The sequence below is a fragment of the Stegostoma tigrinum genome, chromosome 3 (genome assembly GCF_030684315.1).
Source record: "Stegostoma tigrinum isolate sSteTig4 chromosome 3, sSteTig4.hap1, whole genome shotgun sequence".
Classification (NCBI taxonomy): Eukaryota; Metazoa; Chordata; class Chondrichthyes; order Orectolobiformes; family Stegostomatidae; genus Stegostoma; species Stegostoma tigrinum.
Window position 1 is genome coordinate 132,992,011 of NC_081356.1, and position 19,862 is coordinate 133,011,872.

The 19,862-nt window shown below is 42.4% G+C and overlaps 1 protein-coding gene across 1 annotated transcript in view; it reads left to right on the plus strand.

Annotated features, from left to right (window-relative positions):
* The window catches only part of LOC132206012 (uncharacterized), a 102,466-nt gene extending 83,020 nt beyond the window's left edge, over window positions 1-19,446 (plus strand). Inside the window, exons 4-7 of the mRNA XM_059645018.1 lie at window positions 624-974; window positions 12,718-13,101; window positions 16,836-17,183; window positions 19,352-19,446. Of these exons, the coding sequence (XP_059501001.1) occupies window positions 624-974; window positions 12,718-13,101; window positions 16,836-17,183; window positions 19,352-19,446 (1,178 nt within the window). The remainder of the gene's footprint in view (window positions 1-623; window positions 975-12,717; window positions 13,102-16,835; window positions 17,184-19,351) is intronic.
* Window positions 19,447-19,862: the final 416 nt, after the last annotated feature.

Below are 19,862 nucleotides of genomic sequence, written 5' to 3' on the forward strand. Positions count from 1 at the left end.
GCAATCAGGATGAATAACAAATGCACATAATCTGAGCCAGCAACAGCCTTGACCTCATTTAAAAAATTACAGGAGAAATTACTTAAACATGGAGATTCTGGGAAAACTTGACGAGGCAGATTCTGAGAGGATATTTGCTCTTGTGAGCAAAAATGAACTGGCTTGAAAGTAAGGGGTTTCCTGTTTCAAGGTCACAGGTTAGAACTAGATAATTGTAACATTAGGAATGACGCAAGGTGGTTCTCCTTCACACAGAGTAGACTGAATAATTTGAGTGAGGTTTCTGGAAAGCATGATGGGAGAAAGATGTAAAATTCCTGAACTTATTTAAAGAATGTTAACTTTGAGAAATGGATGGAGAATCCTGCATGAATAAATTCCAGAGCATTCAATGGATTTCCTGATCTTTTAAGTATCTTATGATCAAGGTTCTCAAATTGAGAGATGGAGAGACAATTTGATCAGGGTGACTCTTGTAGTGGAGTATCTGGGAGACACCCATGAGGAACATGAGGGAGTTTATAGTTCCCCGTTTTATTGTGAATTTGAAAGGAATATAAAAAATTGAATCAAGAACTTCTGCTCACTGACCTCATCCATTCTGATGTTTGCCCTTTCCCCAGCTGGCCAGGGAGAACTTCCAGTGGTGACTGGGTCAGAGGGAGATTCAGTTACTTTACCCTGTATCTTCAGGACCATGGACGGCCTCACACTCAGGAGCATTACCTGGATGAGAAAGCAGCCCTATCAACGCATCATTACATTTACAGCCCAACCACAAGGAAATTGGACAACTCTAAATGATGGAAATCGGTACAAACTCATCGGGAACCCAAAGAAGGGAAACGCATCGACCACGATAAGCCAGCTGAGTATGAGGGACAATCACACTTACCTTTGTGTGGTCACATACACATTACAAGAAACAATTCTGTGTCTGATCCAGAAAGAGAGTCGGGTGCATGTCATACCTGGTAAGAAGTCATTCACATTCTTCAGTCTGTAGAGGGTGTACAGTGAGAATGGAACAGATTCTGTGGACTTTTTGTGACTTGGTTTTCCAGTGAAAGGTCATTGTTCTAAAACATTAACCCTGTTTCTCTCCACAGGTGTTGTCTGGCCTGCTGACTATTTGTATAATTTTGATTTCTTTTCCAAATTTCCAGCATCTGCAATATTTTGCTTTTGTGTTGCAAATTCAATTTTTAACGTATTTTAATGTAATTTGATGTGGTGATTGTTTTAGCTGCATTCTGATATCGGTATTGAAAAACATTATGTGGAGATGCTGGTTGGACTGAGATGGACACACACATGGGCACACACACATATAAATCTATGGGTGAATTTGCTTTTGTAGATTTGTAATTGCAGATCCGTTCTATTTGGTTCAAACAACGCACAGTCAATGTAGCATTTTATAAATTCCTACTTTGGAAATAAAACTAGTCTGACCCCAACTTAAACAGATCCTAAACAAGACTTCAACCTAAAATGCATTATCTGACCTGAAATGTCACCTCTAGTATACGCATAAAACCTTTAGTTATCTCAGGGCAGTGACTTGAAATAAATTCTGTGATTTGCATATTAATCACTTGAAATCTGCATCTCCTTTCTAACTGATTAAAGATTTAACCACCATCTTAGGTTTGATAATTAAATTTACATCAGTTTATGACCCTTTGGTCTTTTGTTTCTAAATTCTGTGCCAGATGCCACTTCTCTCACTAACACCAGAAGAAGGAGTGAGACTCCAAAAGCTTGTGTTTTCAAATAAAATTGCTGGACTATAACCTGGTGATATGTGATTTTTGACCTTGAAAGACATTCACAAACTCAGAACATTCAATTCAATCTCCAAATGACCGCAATTTATACAGACATTGTGATCATACCCTTGAGCAGAAAGGTGTCACAGTCGAATGTGTCCTTCCTGGTTTCAATGCAGGTGTTCACACCTTAATCAGGAATAGGCCCAGCATGCAAATACATTCCCCCTGTCCATCTGACTGTGGTGAAGCATCATAGCCCTGTGGAACCTATCCTAGCCCTGCATTCATACATGGATTATAAACAGATGTGACGATATGCTGCTAGTGCCACTAGGTAACTAATCCAGGCACCCAAGTTTGGGGCCATGGTATGGCCACTTTGTTGAGATATGGAAAAGCCTTTAAGGGAATCTGTGGTTCAGTTTAACCCAGTTTCTAGACATCAGGGTAGAATTAGTGTGAAACCTACATTGTGGTTTCAATCTCCACTCCAGTTCAGGTTACCATGAAGCATTCACTTTCTCAATTTCTCGCTTCGCCTGATGTGTGGTAGCCCTCAGGTTAAATCACCACCAGTTGGCTTTCTCTATTGAGACAGAAGCCGATGGTCTGCTAAGAATATTGTGACTTGAATTAGAGAACAAATCTACCACCCACACTCACATCCATGCATTGCCATATGCACAATCTCGACCGTTCTCTCTCCATCCGCACCACCTCATGCAGGCTCAGAGTTGCTTATAATACATTAACCCTACACGGTTGAATTCTGCCTCAATGTTGGCAAGACAAAACACTGGCTAGTTGGTCGCTTTCCAAAACACCTCTGTTCTGTTCATAAAAATGACCCTGAGGCTCCTGTTGCCTGCCACTTTAAGATATCACCGTGTTCCCTCAACAACATTTCTGTCTCAGGTTTGTTGCTGAAGCTGGAAGCTGTAAGAACAACATCTCATTTTCTGCTTGGGGACCTGCAGCCTCCTATCTCTTTCCCCCACACTCACAGAGCAGACCTTGACATCACATGGGCTGCTACCACACACAATCCATTCCCAGCCACTAATGGTCCCCATGAGCAGCAGTTCATTTTCCTAGGCTGACCTTTACCCATTTGTTAATCTTCTCAACTATTTTTCTCTCCTTAAGGTTCTTGTGAAGATTTGTAGCCCAGGTTGTGGATAAGGTTGTTGACTTGCTCACTGAGCTGGCTGGTTATTGTACAGACATTTCACCACCATGCTAGGTAACATCATCAGTGTTGCCTTCGATGAAGTGATGTTGTTCTACTTCGCTTGTTATTTATACGGTCTGGTCTGTTAAAAGGGGTTGTGTCATTTCTGGTTTGGTTCTGCATGGATTTGTATATGGGGTCTAATTCCACATATTTGTTGATTGCATTTTGGGTTGAAAACCAAGCCTCTAGGGATTCCCATGGGTGTCTATGTCTGGCTTGAACTAGGATAGTCACATTATCCTCATTAAATTGATAGCCTTAATTGTCCAAATGCACTGAGATGAGGGATATTTCATTGTGTCATTTTAGGGCTAGCTGGGGCTTACGAATCTTGATGACTAGTTTCCTTCCTATAATATAATGACTGCGGCAGTCATTGCACAGAATTTGCTGGGATCAAATTTATGAGAGAAAATGAAAACAGCAATTAAGTTTCCTTTCAAGATATCAGAATAGAACGAATGACCAATGGGGAGTTCCAAACCACAGTAAAAAGGAAGTCAACCCACACTGACCAAATCCACAAGTTCCACAGCAATCACCCCAACACCCACAAACAAAGCTGTTTTAGGACACAGTTCAAACGGGCCACAACTCACTGCAACACGTCAGAACTATGTAAGAAGGAGAAAAAGCACATATACGAGGTCTTTGTTATAAACAGATATCCTATCAGCTTCATCTGCAGGTGACTACTAGACAGACAACACCATGAGGACAGAGAATGCCCGAATACACTGACCACATTTCCCTATATTAAGAACATATCAGAACTGACAATGAGACTCCTACGACCACTAGGAATCGTAATAGCACACAAATCCACAGCCACACTATGACAAACACTCACAAGGACCAAAGACTTCATACCCATAACATGGAGAACCAATGTAATTTACAAAATACCGTGAGGCGACTGCCATAAACATTACATCGGCCAGTCAGGAAGGAAACTAGCCATCAGGAGAAAGCGTACCAGAGGTAATAGATTCGCCAACTTTAGGTACATTTTAGTCGTCATTGGACAAGCATATGGACGTACATGGAATAGTGTAGGTTAGATGGGCTTGAGATCGGTATGCCAGGTCGGCACAACATCGAGGGCCGAAGGGCCTGTACTGTGCTGTAATGTTCTATGTTCTCTGTTCTATGATACACTGAACTTTCTCTCATCTCGGTGCTCTTGAACAATGAAGGCCATCAATTTAACTGGGACAATATAACCATCCTAGCTCAAGCCAACCGCAGACATGCACGGGAATTCCTAGACGCCTGGTTTTCAACCCATAATGCAATCAACAAACATGTGGAATTAGACCCCCTGTACAAACCCATGCAGAGCAGAGCCAGAAATGGCACAATCCACTTTAACAGACCAGTTCATATAAATACCAAGTGGAGTGGAACATCATCACTGCATTGGAGGCTGCATTGATGAAGGTACCTAACATGGTGACAAAATGTCTATTTTTCTCTCCTTCAGATCTTCATCTCCACTGAGTGTTTACTCCCCTCTCTTCCCTCTGCCCCACCTTTGTCAGTTATACCAACCTTTTCCCAGCTATAATCAGTTATAGCGTTAGAGAGCCATAGATTCATACCACTCAGAAACAAACCCTTTCGTCCAACCAGTCACTGAGGATGTTCTCTAGGTATTGCTCCTGGTTAAGTTGCCAGCAGAGTAAGACACTCGATGGAACTCCTCTGTTTGCCAGCTCCTTTTCCTTTTTCTTTCTTTTTATTCCCTCTTGCTGGTGTTTTCCTTAACCACTCCACAACTTTTAACTCCTTGATGTACCCTGCCTGGAATAAATAACATGAGTACATAAAGATACTTTCTAATCTCATTGTAGACTTCTTAAACCTGTATTCTCATACTAGTCTTTTTTTTCTACTATTTCAATTCTGTGACAACACTTAAGGCATCTGTACTTAGGTATACTGTACCTAATAAGGTGTCAAGAGGCAATATTACAAACTTTACTCTGCACGCTTTCAAGTACACATGACAATAAAGACTATTCTACTATCAAAACAGAAGTCCAAGCCAACCATAATTACAAACCAGACTAGTCCCACCTGACTGCAATTGGCAATATCCCTCCAAACATTTATTATGCATGTACTTACCTAATGTATTTTAAATGTTATAACTGCACCCACGCCCACAACGTCCTCTGGAAGTTCATTCCAAACATGAGCTACTGTCTTTTAAAAAAACTTGTTCCCCTAGTCTTTTTTAAATCTTTCTCCTCTCACATTAAAAGTATGCTGCTAATCTTGAAATGGTCCACCCAAGGGAAAAGACACCTGCTATTCACCTCCTCTATACCCTTCATGATTTTATATTTTTCTACAAGGGCATCTCTGAACCTCCTATATTTCAGCGAAGAAAGTTGCAGCCTATCCAGCATTTCCTTATAGCTGAAACCCTCCATTCCTGGCAATATCCTGATGAATCTCTCCTGAACCATCTCCAGCTTAATGATATCTTTCCAAAAAGAGAGTGACTAGAACTGAACAGTACTCCTGGAGAGGCTTCACCAATATACTGTGCAACCTCAACATAACACCTAACTCCGATACTTAAAGGTCTGAGCAATGAAAGCAAGCATGGAAAATACCTTCTGAACCATCCGATCTATATATGATGCAAACGTCAAAGAATTATGAACCTGAAAGCCTAGGTCTCTGTTCTACAACACTACTCAAGGCCCTGCTTTAGTCATGTAAGTCTTGCCTTTGATTATTTTGCCAAAATACAATACCTCGCATTTATACGAATTAAACTCTAGTCGCCACTCTTCAGCCCATTGACTCAATTGATCAAGCTCTTTTTGTAATCCCAGATAACCTTCTTCACTCTCCAACATACAACCAATTTCAGAGTCTTCCACACGCTTACCAATCAGGCTTTCTTTATTCTCATCCTCATTGTCTATATAAATGACAATCAAAAGTGGAACCAGCGCCAATCCCTGTGGAACACTGACCGTCATGGGCCTCCAGTCTGAAAAACAACCCTCTACCGTCACTCTCTATCTTTCACCGTTAAGCCAGTGTTCTATACAATTGCCAAGCTCAACCCGAATCCTGCATGATCTAACTTTACTAATTAGTCTGCCAAGTGGAACCTTGTCGAAGGCTGTACTAAAATCTGAGTAAGCAATGTCTATCTGTCTGCCCTCATCTATCTTCTTGTTTACTTCTTCAAAAAACTCAATTGAGTCTGTGATACATGATTTACCTCAGACAAAACTATGCTGGCTATTTCTCATCATTTCTTGTTTTTCCAAATGCCTAGAACTCCTAAATTTCAGAATCACTTCCAACAACTTACTCACCACCAAAGTCAGCAGAATATAGATAGACTGGAGAGTTGGGCAGATAAATGGCAGATGGAGTTCAATCCGGGCAAATGCGAGGTGATGCACTTTGGAAGATCAAATTCAAGGGCGAACTATACAGTGAATGGAAAAGTCCTCGGGAAAATTGATGAAGAGAGATCTGGGTGTTCAGGTCTGTTGTTCCCTGAAGGTGACAACACAGGTCAATGGGGTGGTCAAGAAGGCATATGGCATGCTTTCCTTCATTGGGCGGGGTATTGAGTACAAGAGTTGGCAGGTCATGTTGCAATTGTATAGGGCTTTTGGTTCGGCCACATTTGGAGTACTGTGTACAGTTCTGGTCGCCACATTACTAAAAGGATGTCGATGCTTTGGAGAGGGTGCAGAGGAAGTTCACCAGGATGTTGCATGGTATGGAGAGTGCTAGCTATGAAGAGAGGTTGAATAGATTAGGATTATTTTCATTAGAAAGACGGAGATTGAGGGGGGACCTGATTGAGGTCTACAAAATCATGAGGGGTATAGACAGGGTGGATAGCAAAAAGCTTTTTCCCAGAGTGGGGGACTCAATTACTAGGGGTCATGAGTTCAAAGTGAGAAGAGGAAAGTTTAAGGGAGATATGCGTGGAAAGTTCTTTACACAGAGGGTGGTGGGCACCTGGAACGCGTTGCCAGCGGAGGTGGTAGACGCAGACACGTTAGCGTCTTTTAAGATATATTTGGACAGGTACATGGAAGGGCAGGGAGCAAATGGACACAGACCGTTAGAAAATAGATGACAGGTTAGACAGAGGATCTTGATCGGCGCAGGCTTGGAGGGCCGAAGGGCCTGTTCCTGTGCTGTAGGTTTCTTTGTTTCTTTGAACTAGCCTGTGGTTAACAGACTTCTCCTTACATCCCGTCTTAAATAAAGGCACAACATTAGCCACTCTCCAGTCTTTGGCACCTCACCCACATTTATAAATGACACAAATATTTCTGCAAGGGGACAGCAATTTCCTTCCTAACCTCCCATAACATTCTGAGATATATTAGATCAGTTCCTGGAGATTTGTCCATCTTAAATTTTCTAAGATCTCCAGCACATCCACTTGTGTAATGTGAATTGTTTTCAAAAAATTAATATTTATTTCCCTGTGACCTCTAGCCTCCATTTATATCTCCACAGTTAAAACTGGTTTGAAATATTCATTGATCTCGCTCTCATCCCTTAAGGTTTATCACAAAAATGACCTCTTTGATCTTTAAGAGGCTGTAATCTCTGTAGGTGCTCTCTTTCTCATAATGTACTTGTAGAACCTCTTTGGATTATCCTTAACCGTATTTGCCTGGGCTAACTCGTATCCTGCACATCTTCGGACTGTGGGACTGTCTCCCCACGCAGACAGGGGAGAATGTGCAAACTCCACACAGACAGTTGCCCGAGGGTGGTATCAAACCCGGATTCCTTGCACTGTGAGGCAGCAGTGCTAACCACTGAGCCGGTGCCAGTCCACTTCTTTTGATTATTTTTCTATCCTTCCTATAGGATCTGAAACCCGCAATATTGAGCTGCAATTCCTGTCTATCTCTCAGCCAAGTTCCTGTAATAGCAATGACATCCCAATCTCATCTCCCCAAACATGCCTCGAGTTCATCAGCCTGACCTGTAAAACCCTTTGCATTGAAATACATTTAGTTTAATTCTTTAGATTTGCTTCAGTCTCTGACTTGCTCACATCTGTTTTTTTTCTGATTAACTTGTTATTTTCAAATTCAAAAGCATCTCATCTATTTATTATCTACTTTCTATTTACTCTGCTAGTTAGGATCCCTCCACCGAGAAGAGATCCCAGTGATTCAAGAATCTGAATCCCTTAACACTACACCACCTCCTCAACCATTGATTTATCTACTTTTTTCTTTCCCCCCCTAATTTAAGTTTGGCAATGGGAGTACGTCAGTGATTACAACTTTTGAGTATCTGTTTATTAATCTTCTGCATAATCTCTTGAATTCGCTCTGTAAAGCATTCATGTTTTTCCAGGTCATTCCAAACAATGTGTACAATTACTTCCAGTTTCTCACTCTTCCCTTTCTTGACACCTGGAAAGCAACATACTATTGTAGATTCACGGATAATAGGAACTGCAGATGCTGGAGAATCCAAGATAACAAGGTGTGGAACTACATGAACACTACGTGAACCAAGCAGCATCATAGGAGCAGGAGCCTAGACCCTTCATCAGCTGATTCAGCCCTTTGATACTGCTCCACCTTTCATCACAATCATGGCTGATTGTCCAACTCAATAGCCTAATCCTACTTTCTCCCCAAAACCTTTGATCCCATTCACCCTAAGTGCTATATCTCATCACCTTTTGAATATTTTCAATGTTTTGGCATCAACTACTTCTTGTGGTTATGAATTCCACAGGCTCACCACTCTGGGTGCAGAAGTGTCTCCTCATCTCCATCCTAAATCGTTGACCCCAAACCTTATACTGTGACCCCTGGTTCTGGACACACCCACCATCAGGAACATCCTCCCTGCATCTACCCTGTTCAATCCTGTTAGAATTCTATAAGTCTCAATGAGATTCCCCGCTCATTCGTCTGAACGCTAACAAAAACAATCCCAACCTAGCCAATCTGTCCTCATATGTCAAACCACCCCCAAAACACTAACTCTGCTTTCTTGCCACAGATGGTCTTAGACCTGCTGAGTCTTTCCAGGAATTTCTGTTTTTGTTTCTGCCATCTTCACTTGGCCTGCCCTCCATGTAGGCATAGGACAGTGATGTGTGGTACATGAACCTTCAATGACAGTGTTCACCTGGTCAAGTTGGGGCAATAGGAGTGGCTGTCAAGTTGGGTTGGGGGCTGGGTGAGGAATAGCACCAGGTCTGTGATTTCTGTCCCTCTGCCTACCTAATATGACTCCAGATCCACAGAATCATTTTTGCTGTCTTGGTAAGGAATTTTCTGCGATGTTGGGTCCTCTGGTGAAGAGTGGGATAGATCATCTGTCAGCATTTCTGGGTCAAGTTGGTTGTAAATGCTTCAGCCCTAAATTTTGCACAAATGAGCTGATATACCTCTCATTGAGGATGGGGATACTTGTGGAGACTCATATTCCTGTTTGTCGATTAATTGTCATCAACTATTCACAACAGCATGTGGCAGGTCTGCTGAGCTTATATCTGATCCAGTGACAGCAGAATCACTTATCCCAGGCTATCACTGACTTGGTAGGAAAATAGCCCGTTTTATCACAGACATCTCACATTTAGGCATGTTGGTTATGTTCCTGGTATCCACTCCTACATTGTTTATCGAACAAGAGTTGATGGCCTGGCTCAATGGTAATGTCAGGGAATATGCCAGGCCATGATTTTACAGATTGTGTTGGAGCCCAATTTGGCTGTACTGCTGGCCCACTGTGTCTCATGAATCCCAGTCTTGAGTTGCTAGATCTATTTGAAGTCTACCTCATTTAACACAGAGCTAGTGCCAAATATGAAAAACATGTACCTCAAAGTGAAGATGGGACTTTGTCTCCACAAGGACTGTATTTTGGTGGTTTCTCACAATCCTATCATGGACAGATTGCTGAGGACAAGGTCAAGCTTTTCTCTGTTGTTGATTCTCTTCATCACCTGTCACAGACCCAGCTCAGCAGCTGTGTCCTTTACGACTTTACTTTCACAGTGGTGAAACTGCCATGCCACTCTTGCTGTTACACATTGAAGTCCCCCACCCAGATTACATTCTGTTCCCATGTTGACATCAATGCTTCCTCCAGGTGGTGATCAACATGATTGGAAGGCTGGGAGTGGGCAGATTGTAGTTGTTGGAATTAATCATGAGATTTATTTAGTTTCAAGCAACAATTTGATTGGAGATAGTCAGCATTGGTTCGTCAAGGGCAGGTCGTGTCTCACAAACCTCATTGAGTTTTTTGAGAAGGAGACCAAGCATGTGGATGAGGGAAGGGTAGTTGATGTGGTGTATATGGACGTCAGTAAAGCCTTTGATAAGGTTCCACATGGTAAGCTATTGGAGAAAATACAGAGGCACGGGATTGACGGAGATTTAGCAGTTTGGATTAGAGACTGGCTTTCTGCAAGAAAGCAACGAGTGGTGGTTGATGGAAAATATTCAGCCTGGAGTCCGGTTACTAGTGGTGTGCCTCAAGGATCTGTTTTGGGACCACTGCTGTTTGTCATTTTTATAAATGATTTGGACGCAGGCATTGGTGGATGGGTTAGTAAGTTTGCAGATGACACTAAAGTCGGTGGAGTGGTGGACAGTGTGGAAGAATGTTGCAGGTTGCAGGGAGACTTGGATAAACTGCAGAATTGGGCCGAAAGGTGGCAAATGGAGTTCAATATGGATAAATGTGAGGTGATTCACTTTGGGAGGAATAATAGGAAGGTAGAATACCAGGTCAATGGAAAAATTCTTGGTAGTGTGGATGTGCAGAGGGATCTTGGTGTCCATGTACATAGATCCCTGAAAGTTGCCACCCAGGTTGATAGTGCTGTTAAAGCGGCTTACGGTGTGTTAGGTTTTATTGGTAGAGGGATTGAGTTCCGGAGCCGTGATGCCATGATGCAACTGTACAAAATGCTAGTGCGGCCTCACTTGGAATATTGCATGCAGTTCTGCTCGCCCCATTACAGGAAGGATGTGGAAGCATTGGAAAAGGTGCAGAGGAGATTTACCAGGATGTTGCCTGGTCTGGAGCGCAGGCCCTATGAATAAAAGGCTGAGGGACTTGGGTCTGTTCTCATTGGAGAGAAGGAGGCTAAGAGGGGATTTAATAGAGACATACAAGATGATCAGAGGATTAGATAGGGTGGACAGAGAGAGTCTTTTTCCGAGGATGATGACTTCAGCTTGTACAAGGGGGCATAGCTACAAATTGAGGGGTGATAGATTTAAGACAGGCGTCAGAGGCAGGTTCTTTACTCAGAGAGTGGTAAGGGCGTGGGACGCCCTGCCTGCCAATGTAGTTAACTCAGCCACATTAGGGGCATTTAAACAGTCCCTGGATAAGCATATGGATAACGATGGGATAGTGTAGGGGGAGGAGCTTAGATTAGTTCATAGGTCGGCGCAACATCGAGGGCCGAAGGGCCTGTTCTGTGCTGTATTGTTCCATGTTCTATGTTCTATGTTATGTCTGACCTGATGCCAATTTGATTTCTTGATAAGTCTCAATACATTTCAAGTTGAGATAATTCTGAAACTGTTACAATGCTATATATGCCAAGAGATCCTGAAAATGGAAAACATTTGGAGTATACAGACAGAGAGCACCCATCTCTTCCTCTACCCTGTTGAGCAAAGATCTAAGTTCATCTGATTGACCATTGAATTTGAAGGATGACCAACACTGTGCAGAAAACAACATCTCATCACTGCAAAAAAAAAATACAAGAACAGTGAGAGAGAAAGATCTTTCCATCTTGTGATTGGGGCTTTGATTTTTCTATATTCTTTTTTCACTCAAGGTCGAAGTATAAACTGTCTCATTTGTGATTGGGTCTGTGTGTGTGTGTGTGTGTGTGTGTGTGTGTGTGTGTGTGTGTGTGTGTGTGTGTGTGTGTGTGTGTGTGTGTGTGTGTGTGTGTGTGTGTGTGTGTGTGTGTGTGTGTGTGTGTGTGTGAGAGAGAGAGAGAGAGAGAGTGGTGGGAGGGTTGTGGGGAGTGTGTTTGAAGGCGTCCAGTTTGTATTATGAATTGATTGATGGAATTACTTTAACTGAAGAATGCTGGTACGGTTCCCTCCAATCCTGAGTCGCAATCTGTCAGGCAATTTGGGTGTTGGTGATCTCATTGGGATTCTAGTGCAGTTGCACATTTCCTAACAGTGTGTGGGGGGCAGTAGGACATGGCTATTGACACAGTCATGACATTCATTTTATGCATTCATTCATTTTATGTTTGTGCAACTGATTGTCTCCCTTGGCCATTTCTGAGGGCATTCTACAGTCAAATCTGTTGCTGTGGGACTGGAGTCACACGTAGGCCAGACCTGTAAGGACGGCATTCACCATCTCTAAAGAACACCAGTGAATCAGATGGCTTTTTTCCAAAAATTGGTCATGATTTTATGGCTAACGTTAGACCAGTGTATAATTTCAGATGAAATAACTGAATTGAAATTCCAGCAGCTGCCATTGTGGGAAGTGAGACTCTGATCCTGGCGTATTGGATTGCTCATGAATTGACAATACTGTTAGTTCACTGCCTCACATTGTAACTGCTAACCCTGTTTCCACTAAATAAGAGACTTAGATCAGAATATCTCAGTTTCATAACTGAGGCAGTGTTGTGTTCATATCTTCTCTCTTTCTCTGGCTCTTCCCTTATAGCGGCTTCTGATGATGGATGGTCAATGACAGTCGCGAATGGTGTGAGGGCAGAGGAAGGAAGAACCGCTGTCTTACCCTGCAGCTTCACCCATCCAGACACTAATCTCACGCTCACTGGCTCTGTGAAATGGATTAAATCTGACACAGGTGTAATCTTTAACTGTGCATATCCTGGTCTAGATCATTCCCAGGGTGAGCTATGTGAGAATGTGAGACAGCAGGATGATGGGAATCGATTCAGATTTGTGGGGAACCTCAGCAATAATGATGTCTCAATAATGATGGATGGACTGAGACAGGAAGATGCTGGTTCCTATCTGTGTCGTGTGGAGCTCAATATCGGCAGTTTTCAAACACGGTCTCCAACGAATCTGGAAGTAGAAGGTGAGGAACAATGTTCAGAATTTGTCTGTTCCCTGACAGCTCAATGGGGATGGACTCCATCTAGCCCAAGATCTCTTGGATTGGTTCCTTGACCTGGGTTCTTTCATTCAGTCTGAGGCACAAGGCAGTGAGAAGGAGATGGTGGGAGAGACAGACAGAGAGAGAGAGAGAGACAGAGAGAGAGAGAGAGAGAGAGAGAGAAAGAGAGAGAGCGAGAGAGAGAGAGAGAGAAGGCAGGGATTTATAGACCAATCCATCACCATCTCTGAAACCTCTCACAGACCTTCACGCACTCACTCATTTGCCATGTCCAGACTGGCTTCAGTGTTTTGCAGTAGGAAACACAGAAACCAAGGACCCAAATTCCAAGATCCTCGCTGGCTTCATGCTCACTTTAGGCAATACACCATCAACGTATCTAGAAAAAGGAAGTTGATGGTCTTTATGCATTGGTTTTTGAAGATGTCAGGGCATATTTAGAGAGTGATTGGGAAAGCAAATGGGATTCACAGTCTTCAGAATTGGAGGTGCTGAGAACTGAGGGAGCTAGGCTATTCTAGAAGGCCATTCAGTCCACTAAGTCTGTTCCACCTTTCAATAAGATCATGGCTGTGAAGATAAACCCCATCACAATCTGAGATTATGCCCTCTGTTCTGAAGCTCTCCCAGAAGGGGAAACAACCATTCTGCTTCCTCCTTGGAAGACACCCAAAAAATCTTTTCTGTTTCAGTAAGGCCACCTCTCATTCTTCTGTATTGTAACAAGAACAGGCTCAATCTTCTCAAACTCGACTCATAAGACAGCCCCTCCACACTTGCCATCAAATTAGTTAACCTTCTATGAACTGCCCCCAATGCCAGTTTAAGTATCCTTTGATATGGGACCAAAACTATTCACAGTCTTCTAGCTGTGAGTTAACTTGTGCCTGGCAAAACTTCACTAATTTTATTTTTGAGTCCCTTTGAAAGAGAGGCCAACATTCAGATAGCCTTCCCTCCTACCTGCTGAGATTGGATGTTTTTTTGATTCATGAAATTTCTAAATCCCTCTGTTCTATAACTTTCTGCAGCCTTTCTCTTTTTCAATAATATTCAGCTCTTCTATTCTTCCTACCAAAACGCATAACCTTACATTTTCCACAAGATTTTCCATGTGCCAATTTTTTGCCCTAGCAAAGATCCCTGTGGCAATCCATTTGTTACAGGTCGCTGGCCTGAAATCAATGCCCTTATCCCAGCTGTCTGTTTTCTATGAACTAGCCAATCCTCTAACCAAGCTGGTACACTGACACCAGCACCACAGAATCTAATCTTTTTCAGGAGCTTAATGTATTGCATCTTGTGAAACATCTTCTGAAAATCCAAATATGACATGCACTGATTCCCCTTTATCTATTCAGCTTATTACCACCTCAAAGTATTCAAGTAAATTAGTCAAGCAAAATTTCCCCTTCATGAAGACATGCTGACTCTGCTTGACCATATTATCTTTTTCTACATGCTCAATGGTTCCATCCTTAACAATTGATGCCAACAGTTTTACAATGACAGACATTAACTTAAATGTGAATGGTTACCTTTTTTTATTATTACCTTTCCCATCAAAACAGAGGTTTTACATTAACAGATTTCTAAATGTCTCAGACCTTCACAGAATCAAAAGATTCCAGGAGATTCGTACCTATGCATCCATTATCTCTATGGCCACTTTCTTAATATCTCAGAATGCATGCCAGCAGTTCCAGGGGTCTACCTGGCCTTTAACTCCATTAGTTTCCCTTGCACTTTTTCTCTCGTTATAGTTATTGTATTTATTTCGTGACCTTTTGCCCCTTGAATATGTATTAATAATTTGGGATGCTATTAGCGTCTACTACTGTGAAAACTGCCTGTTGAGAGTTCCCTATTATTATTCCCAGCCTTATCCTCTGAGAGTCCTATGTTCACTTAGCTTCTTTCTTCCTTTTTATTGAATTAAAGAAGCTGTTTAGCTCGCCACTTTATTACATGCAAGTTTACTCATGTAGAGCTAGCAGGGACCAAATCAACAGAATTACCTCCTTTTTGTCAAGCCAACAATTGCACTGGCTGGGTACAAGACAGGTCGAACACCTCCAATCCCTTATTGGAGGAACACTTTATGGAACTTCAGGTCTTGTTAGCTGAGAATATGTGAAGAGCCATCTCCCTGACTCCCCTTGGCTGGGAATTTCAGAGTGTTGCTAGCTGCCAATCCTGATTAGTTAAGAGTCAGAGGAGGGTTCCTCATTGCTGAAGATTGAGATATGACATCATTGAAACTTGCAAGATCCTGAGAGGTCTTGACGGAATAGATGGTGAGAGGATGTGAGAGAAAATGGAAATCACTTCAAGCTAGAATGGAGGTGAAGAGTGTTTCCCAATTTCAGAGGATGATTAATTTTTAAAGATGGTGCAGAATGGGCTAATTCCTTGCTCGCTTCCCCAACACCCGAAGCAGTGGTCGGTGCTGCAGGAAATCTTAATCTTTAATAGACCTCAATCAAACTGTGTTCATGGCACAGGTCACAGTTTGGAGTTAGTGAAGGGTTACATTCACGCTAATATTAGGAATGTTCCCCTTCATGTAGTTGTGTATTCAATCATTGGAGTGGATTTCTGGGCAGATTGAAGGAGCGCAGGGTGGAGTGTAGGGCTGGGGAATGAAAAGCAGACATGTTTTCTAAACAGTGAGAAAATTCATAAGCTGAGATGCAAAGGGATCTGGGAGCGCTAGTCCAGGATTCTCTAAAGGTTAACTTGCAGGTTGAGACCATGATTAAGAAAGCGAATGTAATGTTGTCACTGATCTCAAGAGGGTTGGAATATAAAACCAGCGATGTGCCTTTGAGAATTTATAAAGCTCTAGTTAGGCCCCATTTAGAATACTGTGTCCAATTTTGGGCCCCACACCTCAGGAAGGACATACTGGTGCTGGAGCGTGTCCAGCGGAGATTCACATGGATGATCCCTGGAATGGTAGGCCTGACATACGATGAATGGCTGAGGATCCTGGGATTGTACTCATTAGAGTTTAGAAGTTTGAGGGGAGACCCAATAGAAACTTACAAGATAATGCATGGCTTAGAAAGGGTGGATGCTGGGAAGTTGTTTCTGTTAGGTAGGGAGACTAGGACCTGTGGGCACAGCCTTAGAATTCGAGGGGGTAAATTTAAAATGGAAATGAGGAGACATTTCCTCAGCCAGAGAGTGGTGGGCCTGTGGAATTCATTGCCACGGAGTGCAGTAAAAGCCGGGACGTTAAATGCCTTCAAGGCAGATATTGATGATTTCTTGCTCCCGCAAGGAATTAAGGGCTATGGGGAGAGTGCGGGTAAGTGGAATTGAAATGCCCATCAGCCATGATTAAATGGTGGAGTGGGCTCGATGGGCCGAGTGGCCTTACTTCCACTCCTATGTCTTATGGTCTTATAGTCTTATATTTAGCGAAGGTGGGAGGTCAATTGAGCTCTGATTCAGCGTATTTTCTGCCCCGTATGTATCTCATGGCTGATTGAATCAAAACGGGGAGAGGAAGGGATTTTCATCAGGGTGAGTATTGTAGGAGTACATAACAGACTGGTCTAGACCCCTGGGAAAAATGAGTTGGGTATTTAATTATTCATTTGGTTGTGAAGTTGAAAGAAATGTAACAAATTAAATTGAGAACTTCTGCACACTGAACTCATCCATTCTGTTGTTTGTCCTTTACTCAGCTTCTAAGGGAAATGTCTCAGTGGTGACTGGGACAGAAGGAGATTCAGTTACTTTACCCTGTATCTTCAGGACCTGGGACTCCCACACCCTGACCACTGTTACCTGGATGAGGAAAGAACCCTACCAACACATTGTAACATTTACAGCTCAGTCACAGGGAAATTGGACAATTGTAAATGATGGAAATCGGTATGAACTCATTGGGAACCCAGAGGAGGGAAATGCCTCGACCAGGATAAATCAGCTGAGTGTGAATGACAATCACACTTTCCTGTGTCTTGTTGAATACACATCAGATCCTAATTTTCAGTATCTGATCCAGAGAGAGACTCGGCTGCGCGTATATGGTAAGAAATCATTATATAGAGGAGGAATTGCTAATGGTATTATCATTGGACCGTTAATCCAGAGACCCAGGTAATGTTCTGGGAACCAGGTTTCGAATCCCACCACGGCAGATGGTGGAATTTTAAATCAATAAAATTCTCAAAGTAAGAGTTTAAAGATGACTATATGACCACTGTTGAAAGTTGTAACAACCCACCTGGTTCACTAATGTCCTTTAGAGAAGCAAACTGCCATTCTAACCTGGACTGGCCTATATGTGACTTCAGACCCATAGTGATGTGGTTGATTCTTAACTATTAGGGATGGGGAGAAAGTGCTGGCCAAGCTGACGACACCCTAATCCTGTACCTGAGTGAATATTAAAAAGCCTTCAGTCTGGAGAGGATGTACAGTGAGAGTGGGACAGATTCTGGGAACTTTTGATGATTCAATTTTCCAGTGAAAGGTCATTGAACGACAGTTCGGGCAAATCAGGGCATGATATGTATATTTAACGGTAAGGTCCTGGAGAGCGTTTGCAAACCAAGAGACCTTAGAGTGCAGGTTCATAGTTCCTTGAGTCACGGGTAGACAGGGTAGTGTAGAAGGCATTTAGTAGCCTTTATTGGGCTGTGTATTGGGTATAGCAGTTAAGAGGTCATGTTGCACCACACAGGACATTGCTTTGGCCACTTTGGTATACTGCGTGTGGTTCTGGTCTCACTGCTCTCACAAATATATTGTAAAATTTAAAAGTGTTCAGAAAAGATTTACAAGCATGTTTCCAGGTTTGGAGCATTGAGTTACAGGGAGAGGCCAAATAGGCTGGGGCTATTTTCCCTGGAGCAACGGAAGTTTACAAAATAATGAGAGGCATAGATATGGAAAATATTCAAGATTTTTTCTCCGGGTTAAGAGAGTCCAAAACTAGAGGGCACAGGTTTAAGGTGAGTGGGGAAAGATTTAGAAGTGACCTAAGGGGCAATGTGTTCTTGCAGATGATGGATTGTGTATGGAATGAACTGCCAGCGTAAGTTGCGGAGGCTGGTATAATTACAACATTTAAAAGGTCTCTGGATGCGTATATAATTAGGAAAGGTTTAGATGGATATGGCCCAAATTCTGGAAAATGGGACTAGATTAATTTAGAATATCTGGTTGGCATGGAAAAGTTGGACTGAAAGGTCTGTTTTCATGCTGCACATTTCTATGACTCTATAACACTATAACTAAAATGTTAACCCTTGTTTCTTTCCATAGGTGTTGTCTGGCCTGCTGAGTGTTTGCAGCATTTTGATGTTTATTTCAAATTTCCAGCATCAGCAGTATTTTGGTTTTGTTTCAAATTTGATTTTTTAAAATATTTGATATAATTTGATGTGCTCATCCTTTTGGCTGCATTCTGATGTTAGTGTTGAAAGTCATTCACACACTCAGAAAATTGTCTAGGCCCGAAACGTCAGCTTTTGTGCTCCTGAGATGCTGCTTGGCCTGCTGTGTTCATCCAGACTCACATTTTATTATCTTGGAATCTCCAGCATCTGCAGTTCCCATTATCTCAGAACATTCAGTTCAGTTTCCAAAAAACCCAAAGTAATACTGACATTGAGTTCACCTTCTCCAGCAGAAAGGTTCAACAGTCTAGAGTGTCCCTTTTGGTTCCAATGAAAGTGTTCACACCTTCATCAGTAATAGCTCCATCAGTGCAAGTATATTCCCCCAGTGTCCATCTGCCTGTGTGAGGCATCACAGCCATGTGGGACCTACCCCAGCCCCGCATTCACACATGAGTTTTAAAGGAAGTGGTGATATATAGCTATTGTCACTGGGTAAATAATCCAGACACCAAATTCTATAGAAATGAGTTCAAATCCCACCACAGGAGAAGGTGAAATTTTAAAGAAATGTTTTAAAAATCAGGAATGTAAATGAAGAGCTAATCTATTGGCCACATGTCATCATTATTGTGTTGGTAAAGCCCATTTGATTCACTCGTGCCCTTTAGGGAATGAAATCTCCATCCTCACTGGACCTACCCTACTTGTGTGGTACAGGACAGGGTCGGATGGCACATTAGCTTTCAATAACAGTGTTCACTGTTTAGGGCCAGGGTGGCGGGTGTGGGCCCTCGCAGTTGTGTTGGGGTCTGGGCAAAGAACAGCACAATGTACATTATTTTTGTCCCTAGCCCTGTCGACATCAATCCCACAGCAAGATGGTGGATTGCACACTGTAATGGCTGAGCAAAAGATTTCACCTGTATTGAAGCTGCTAAATGTCTAAGGTAAAAAATGAAATGAGACGGGCCATCAGATACTAACTGATACAACATAAACAGCATCTGCAAAAATCTCCCTGTTGCCCCTTGTTCAAACTTGCCACAGTTCTCCAGCAAGGCTTAGTGCAAGCTAGAATATCTCTGATGAAGGGTCTAGGCCCGAAACGTCAGCTTTTGTGCTCCTGAGATGCTGCTGTGTTCATCCAGCCTCACATTTTATTATCTTGGAATTCTCCAGCATCTGCAGTTCCCATTATCTCTAGAATAACAGCATCTCATTTTCCACTTGGCGACACTGCAGCCTTCAGAATTCAATATCACGTTCAGTAATTTTAGACCTGAATATCTTCTTCCATGTCTTTAGTCCCAAAACTACATGCCAAGCCCAGTCATTACATGAGCTGTTTTCACAGTTATTGTC